Raw genomic sequence first — 8,785 nt, 5'->3', positions numbered from 1 at the left:
CCTTTATAAGTTCCCTGCTCAGCAAGGAGGAAGCTACGGATTTGATCAATCTTAAATTTATCATCTTTAATAAATAATTGTGGAGTGAGAATGAGTTTCACTCATTACTTGAGATGATTAATTTTATGTAAATATTTTAAATGCATATTTTAAGTTATAAATTTTATTTATAAAATAGATTCTCGCAATTAAAATATTCTATTAACAAGACCATCATCAAGCAAAATATTTACATCATTCATAATTTTAATTTTAATTCTAGTTTATCTTTGAATATTAGTATGGTATAAGTCTTGTTAGCTCCAATCCTATTAATGATTATGATTGCAATGATCGAATGTGATTCAGTCCCCTCAAATTTGACCTTCATTTAGAAGATCACACTAGTCGACTTGAAAGCATACATAGTTTAATGGTTTTGAATTTACTTATTGAAATTATCTAGACATTTATTAAAGATGGCCAAGTTTAATTTTAAACTTATTTTTAGCCAACACAATATTCTCACATGTGAATATTAATATATTTTTATGGCATTTGTGGGCATTCTATATATTTCAACCTATAAAAAAGCCTCATGCTCAAAATATTTACATGTTTTTAAGGTGATAAACATAGACAAACACTAGACTTGCTCAAACTTAGGTTGTTTACACACTTAGTTATTGGTTGGGTTGTGTATCATCTCTCTTAAAATTTAAGGTTCATACAACAAGGTCAGTATCTTTTTTAATTTCAATGATATACAATGAAGTTTTAAATTTGAACTTATTGATTTAATTAATAGTTATTATCATAATATGAACTCATTATTTTTAAATTTAAATTTAAATTAACTATCCATACTTCTATTAAATCATATATTTCATGTATATTAAATTAATATAATTCACAAATAAGAAAAGAGGTTTCATACGGGGCTGTCAGAACGGTTTGTTCGCGAACAGTTCGTGTTCGGCTCGTTAAGAAGTTTGTGTTCGACTTGTTGAACACGAACAAAGATTTGTTTGTTCGTGTTCGACTCATTTTGGCTCGAAATACTACTCATCAATTAAAAGTATAAGGCTACAAAATTTATATATTTATGAGTACTATTTTAAGAAAATTTAATTGACTATAAAGCTACAAAGATTTATAATTAATTAAAAGCATTAATTAAGAAAATAGAGTTAAAAGTATTAAATTAGATTCAAATGATGTTTTAATATAAACAATAATTTTTAAATCACGTCACAACCCTTAACATCTCATGATTACGTGATTAGGGTAGTCAAAATAATTTTTTGTTCATAAACAGCTCGTGTTCAGCTCGCTAATCAAATGAACTGAACACGAACACACTTTTTAAGCTTGAAATATAAATGAGCCGAACACGACCTGGGCCTAGACTCGCTTGTGTTCGGCTCATTTACACCTCTAGTTTCATGCACATCTTTTTTTTCCCGAGTTTTCAAGCACTTTATACGAACAACAATAACAGTAAAAACTCCTGCCATTCCATTTTCATCGTAGCAAATTTTAAATCGCTATAATTGTTAGCATTGAAAAGTCTTTTAACATAGGTTTTAAATATTTTATGGGTTTTTTTAATATTTTTAACAGCATTTTATATTAAAAAATCTTATTAGAATTAGAATAAAATTTTAAATTAAAATGTATAAAATATTATTTTAAATTTAATGTTAAAATAAACATTTATAATTTCCTTTGAAATTAAAACATATCATATTAACTTTAAATTCAAAATAACAATGTTATACATTTTAAAATAAAATTTATTTTAATTCAAATTACAATTTTGCAATACAATTAATAAATTATTTTAATTTTAAAATATTTTTTATTACTTGGAATGTGGGACTATTAATTAATTTAAAAATAAATTAATAGTGCATTAATGTCGATGTGACACATGAAGTGACAAATCATTTTTAAATGAAGCTTCCGATATCTAATAATATAATGAATGTAAGCATAACTTGAATCACAAGATTACCAATTTAATTCTAAAATAGTTCATATTAATATAGATTCTATTAACGAAATATAAATATATAATTATAAATAAATTATTTATTAGCTTATCAATATATTATATTGTATAGTTATGAAAAGTATTTCTTATTGAATATTTATATCAAATAAAAATAATATTTTTTTAGAATAAAATATCTTACTTCTGTTATAAGAAATATATCGCAAGCTGTGGGGTTGTCAAAAGAAAACTCGTTGTTTGCGAACAGTTTGTGTTCGGTCCGTCAATGAACTCGTGTTCGATTCGTTCGATAAGTAAACGAGACGAACACTAACAGATTTTTTTCGTTCGGTTGGTTAAACGAAGCAAACACGAACAGTAATTTGTTCGCTCGTGTTTGAATCGTTATTATTCGAAATATAAAATAATTTAAAATAATTTTGTATAAAAAATTATGATATTTTAAAAAAATTAAAATTTATAAATTATAATATATAATAATTTAATAATAATAATATATTAATATACTATATTAGTAATATACTAATATAGATATTATATATTTATATAATATAAATTACATAATTAATATAATATATTATTAATATATATTACTATTAGGAATGTCAAACTAGCTCTTCGTTCGCAAACAGCTCGTGTTAACTGATTCGTTAAGAAACGAACACGAAAAGTGACTTCACCAAACAATTTCGAACACGACCTTATTTCAAACAAATTACATTTCAAACGAACCGAACACGAACCACAAGCTCTGTTCGACACGAACCACAAGCTCTGTTCGTTCGTGCTCGGTTCCTTTACACCCCTAGTCATAACATACTGACAATTTTTTTTCTGAAACTTAATTAATTCTTGGTTCTTAGGCCAAAAATTAAGCTTGATGAGAAATTCATGTCACATACAGGCAATGCATGGCAGCAGGAAAACAGTTCAAACATTCTAAACAGGAGAAACAAAATGGGGGGATTTAAATACATACCAACAAACTCTTACATGCTTACATATATAACAACAAAAATTTTAATTTATATGACTCCTGGTGTCTGAATGACATCCAAACAAATGCATGAAAATACAAAAAGATTCACATGTAAAACACCTATAAATCTCTGTAATATTAGCAAAACAGTCAAAACCATCAGATCACAGCAGCCGGAAGTAGCACAGACAAGTGTAGAGAAAGATATGGGGGTGCGAATTATTGCTACAATATTGATAAGGAATCAATGATGAAAAGATGAATAAAAGAAAGTTAGAAATTTACAGACGCATCACACAGTTTTTGGGTATTTACATATCTCAGGCCTAATCTTTCATGTTAACACCATTTCATACACAATGTATGAAAATATGAAAGTTTAGGTTAGGTGGGAGAGATGTAAATGCATAAAAATTGTGTGGAACGTGTGTAAATTTTCCTAAAATTAAATTAATATTTATTTACACTGACTGCAACAAATATGACTATAACAAAGCGGATGGAAGACAACACCATTTCTCTATTACAGTGAGAAGCCATTGGAAGGGGCGTGGAAGCTGGTCGGAGGTAGGAGGTGAAGGAATTATGGGTAGGGGTAGTTTGGTGGGAAGATGTTTATGGAAAGCGTTCACCGCTCCTTCCACACCATCTTCATTCTCTATCTGCTTGCCCAACTCCATTGCTCGTAGCTTCACCTATACAAATATATTAAAAATAAGAGAGGTAAAACTTAGGTTCGTCTTGCATTATTCGGTCAAAATCTAGAAAACAGATTGAACCAAAGACGTTTGGTTGATTCGGTTTGGTTTCAAAAATGGATTTTGGGTTTTCGGTTTATAAAACTTAATATTCGGTTTTTTGATACGGTTCAATTATGCTTTTAATTTAAACAAATAAACCGAAAAACCAAAGAGGAATAGAGGATTCATGCAATATATGCAATTTTTTATGTTTGTTCGTAACCAAGATTTGACTAGCAATTAGATTTCGGTTTGGTCATGACTAAAAAATGTTTAAATCAAATTTAAATTTCGATTCGGCTGGTTCGGTCTTACCAAAATTTTGATTAGTTTAGGGTTTTCAGATTTTGGATTTCGGTTGTAATTGGATTGACCAATTTCAAAATGGATCAATCCAAATCGACTAAATACTGACCCGTATAACGTAAGAAAACGCAACAAAGGCAGATATAGAATGATGCTATGTGCACCAAAATTTCAGAGTGTAGAGTCGAGATAATAACCTCTGGTTCAAGCATAAATCTTATGGCATTAGAGAGACGTTCAACATTGAGCTCTGATATGGGAATAGGTGGTGGTCCAACTCCTTTTGAAACTATCCTTTCACCCCAGAAGAATTGGTCTCCAAAGAAGGGCACGACGGTGGTGGGACACTGCAAATTATAGATGAGAATTTAGTAATCAAATTTTATAGGAAGATTTACATACATATACCATATGTCTAACACCTAAACTTATATTTTACATATGTGCCACTGTACCTTTGCATGAAAGGTGTATTTCATTTTTTAAAGTTAAAATAGTGGAAAGATTTCGGTGGTATAAATGTAAAATGAGAAATTTCAGTGTTAGATGTGTAAATACATAGGAATTTGCTGGTATGTAAGTAAATGTTCCAAAAATTTAGGATCAAATTGGTCCCTATATTTTTTTTAATTATGTCCATTTTAGTCCCAAAATTTTACATTTATCCAATTTTGTTCTCTAAACTCAATAAATATAAACAATTTAGTCCCATGTCAACTTTGCCATTTTCTAAAATGGAATTTGATGGGAGTCTTTTATGAGGACACTTGGTGTTCTTAAGGTTAGTCCCATTTAATTGACCTAAAATATTGAGTAGTGAGATTAATCTTAAGAAATCCAAAATGCCCACTTAGAAAACTTCTCTCCACCAATTCCTAGCTAAAGAAATGGCAAAATTGAGTATATGCCAAAAAAGATTCATATTTGATGAGTTGAGAGAAAAAATTCAACACCTAGGAAATTCTAAGATTAAAATTGATGACCTAAAAATTTTTAGAAACATTTTGGTCATCTACTTTAAATGCAAAAAGTAGTTCTTCATGCTTGGTAACATCTTGCTCTAGATTATAGAATAACGCTTTTGAAATTTCAATTTGACCAATACCATGCTAATAAAAGCACATAAATATATCGGAAAGAAGATTACCCCAGCTCTTAGTCCTGCAGCTGTTGTACCAGCCCCACCATGGTGAACCTAAACAAATTTTCAAACATTATATTAATCAAAAAGTATGGCAAAGTACCAGTTAAAAGCTTCTTCTAGAATACTTTTACAAGCAGGTAAGATTTGAAAAAGAAGTAAAAAGAAAAAATAAAGAACAAATTAGATTTGAACAAACAATTTGCTATATTTTTTAAAGAAGATTAAATACAAGATTATTCCACAGGGATGGATATGCATATTATTTACTAATAGAAGACTGCATTGCATCATCTCATTTATAATTCAGCTTCCAGCAGCTTCCAAATATTCCAGCAACAATCAGAGCTAGCATCACCAAAAAAATAAGTGACACAGATCCTCAAGTTCTTAAAACTTATCCCTTTAATTGGCCAAAAGGAACTATTACTTCATAAATATCTTATTTTTCATGCAAATTTGAGGTTTAGTAGAAGGCATCTATCATACAAATTCCATATATCATTTCAATTCACCGTTACTTCAAATACTCCAGTTTTTCATACCAAGCATAAAAAATTTAACGGAGCATGTGTAAATTCTGTGTCATTTGAGTTGTACATTTTGAAAAGTTACACTGAGGTGTATAGAATTATGAGAGCTAAGGAAGTAGATTAAGTTCTTCACTAAAATTCTTATCAAAATGATTAATGCCAAATGATTGGATAAGAAATATTTAGATGTAGTCTCTAAGAAAAGAGAAGATGCTCACAAGTGCAGTAATTAAAGCAGAATCAAACAATAAAAAATAAATCTCTTTTAGTTTTTTACAAAAGAGATTTATCATGAGCGCAATCTTCTATAAGAGAAACCAACAAAGAAAAAAGAGACCATCTAAAAAGGCCAGAATTGACTTGTTGAGCATTAAATATTTTCCATAGGTATTTAGGCATTTTAAAGTTCTCAAGATATTTATGTATTTGAAGTAGCTAGTAGTGGCAGCAACAAGAGAGTTACAAATATGTTTTTAAATTACAGAAGGGTTAAAGCAAAATCAACAATAAATCCATATAATAAGTTGGATATGAATATGTTTCCAAAATATATTTAAAATGCAAAACGGTTTTATATATTTTTCCTAGAAATAATTTTGATAGAAAGTCCTCTTTATAAGTGAGAAGTTAGAGCAATAAAAAACATATTTAAATAAAATTGAGTTTCTGATTGATAAAATAAAATTTAATTAGAAGATAAACAATTTTAATGAATTTAATATTGATAATTATACATTAATCCAACTGTCAAGAGCCCTAAGCAATGCCAAAATCAATGCCTACTGTACTAACACATCAACCTCTCATTTGCCGCACAAACCTCCAGCCACTTCTTTCAATGCCATCACCCTTTCATAAGCCCTTGTAAAATTATATTTAATTTACACATTGATAGGCCACCTCCAGAATCGTGAAACCAGGCCCCTATCTACTTTCGGGAGTATCTTGAGAGGTAAATGAGCCAGTTCCATCACCATCACTTCTATGAACAAAACTAATCTTCTAATCCTTAAGGAATAGTTTTTGCACCGCGAGGTAGTTGATAAAAGACATAATATTATAACATGTCATAATCTACTTTGTTTGGACTAGTAATTTTGGATATATCAACGCCTACCATAACAGGATTATTTATCTAATAAAATAATCAATGTTTATTTATTTAAAAATTAATAGAAATACCTACGGACCTGCGTTTATCATAAGTGAAATAAGCCTTAAAAATCCTATAAGCAAGTTTTTAATGCACACAAAATCCACAACATATAATTAGTACTAATACCAATAGAAAGTCTTCAGTAATATATGAAAATAGTTGATGACACCCACCACTGCAGTGCATCGAGGAAACAACCAATCATGAGGGCAATCATCTATGAAGAAAATATCCGAAGAGTCTTCAGAAACTGCAGAAAAGTATTGACAAATCAGAATAGAGCTAACATTGAGGTAAGCCAATAATAGTTAGAAGAGCTACTCATAAATATCATCGCAAGAACATAAATATTATCAATGAATGAGCAATGGAACATAGACTTTGAAAAGAATCATTCACTGAAAAAAATCATTCACTGAAACAGGATATTTTCATTATTAAGAAAATAAGCATGTTTTCACGGTAAAATCAAACATGCATGATAGCAAAAGCCGGTCAACAGCTAAAGATATTAATTAATAAGCGACAATATGGAACACCACAAAAGCTTACTTTGAGCTAAGTAATCAAACAAAATGCCAACTAAAGCCCTTAACTGCAGATAACGCTAATGTGATTGTTGACCTAATTTTTGTGAGGTCTTGTCTTCTCCTCCTAGCCTAGATTCTAGCTCTAGAAATTCCTACTGAGCATCCTAGAAAACTAGAATTGAGACTCACCTTTTTAGAAATTCCAGCCACTTCTTATTTTTCTTTGATGTCTAACATTTATGGCACAAGACCATCGTCTTATGAACGAGCGGTTATGGGCTATTTTGTGAAGACTCAGAGAAATAGAAACATGCATGGCACATCGGCCAACGCATACACGTATGTAAGAATATATCTTTGTGATCTAGAGTTTTTATTTTTTTTTTTAAGAAATGAAATTTTATTATTAGTCAATGAAGAAAATATATCAAAATAACGTCACATCAGTGTCATCAAGAAAGAAAAAAAAATCAAATAAAGCTTATATAAAGCATTGAAAAACATGACATTATTCTAAATAGTACCTCGACTAGAAAAAGCAAGTTGAATTTTTTTATCAACTGAATCAACAAAACTTTAAATAAATTATTGAGATTAATCAAACTTAAATTATAGTAACTCACCACTTCAGAATAATCTATTATAGTATTGATGAATACAACTATAATAATACGTGTAAAAAAAATATTAAGAGTAGCAGCAGGATCCTCAATAGGCTGGTGAAAATCAAACCCAGACATGGCCTTAGGAAAATCAGAGGACTTAAATTTCCGAAAAAAAGAGACACAGAGGGGGTACTATCAATGACAACAAATGAAGGTGTTAACTCAAAGGATGAATCTAGACTCCAGATGAATATTCAGATCATAAGAAAACCCTAATGAGACCAATGTGGAGGAAGCAGCACCCAGCATATTGGAATCAATTTGATCATAACAATTTTCATACTGGAATCGTTTTGATTATGAGAATTTACGGCACAACTATTATTTGTAGTAGTAATCAAAAGATCTAACCTCATATGTGAAACCTTAGAAGACAGTTTCCTTGATCGGACAAATCTTTAAGCAATCAACAAGATTATCACCAAAAAACTTACAAGATTTCCAATATGAGGGCAAACCTTTGAGTTGCATTTTGTTGCTAGTAGTTATGTGAAGTAGTGCCAATACACACCTGAGCACAATGGGTAGAACTGTCCATCTCAACAAGGTAATGAATAACAAATGATCGAGAGAGTTTAGCAATGGCAGCATCCATTAATAATGATTTGCAAAAGCTTAAAACCAGTAAGTATAGTGTGGATTTGTTAACGTAGTGGTCTCAGAGTTGAGGGTAAGCTACCCAAACAAAAAGTAAAAGTAGCTCCATAGAAGTATCAAAGTAAGGAATCAACACCAAGGG

The 8,785-nt window shown here is 30.0% G+C and overlaps 1 protein-coding gene across 1 annotated transcript in view; it reads right to left on the bottom strand.

The window, feature by feature from the left end:
- Nucleotides 1–3,184: 3,184 nt before the first annotated feature.
- The window catches only part of LOC110030277 (sterol 3-beta-glucosyltransferase UGT80B1), a gene marked incomplete in the record, with an annotated part of 49,936 nt that continues 44,335 nt past the window's right edge, over nucleotides 3,185–8,785 (bottom strand). The window contains 4 exon segments of the mRNA XM_020732911.1: nucleotides 3,185–3,670; nucleotides 4,219–4,368; nucleotides 5,169–5,216; nucleotides 7,025–7,101. Coding sequence (XP_020588570.1) covers nucleotides 3,461–3,670; nucleotides 4,219–4,368; nucleotides 5,169–5,216; nucleotides 7,025–7,101 — 485 coding nt within the window.

The sequence above is a fragment of the Phalaenopsis equestris genome, unplaced genomic scaffold (assembly GCF_001263595.1).
Source record: "Phalaenopsis equestris unplaced genomic scaffold, ASM126359v1 Scaffold000692, whole genome shotgun sequence".
Taxonomy (NCBI): domain Eukaryota; kingdom Viridiplantae; phylum Streptophyta; class Magnoliopsida; order Asparagales; family Orchidaceae; genus Phalaenopsis; species Phalaenopsis equestris.
Note: the sequence above shows the minus strand (reverse complement) of the source record. Positions and strands in the feature narration are given on the sequence as shown.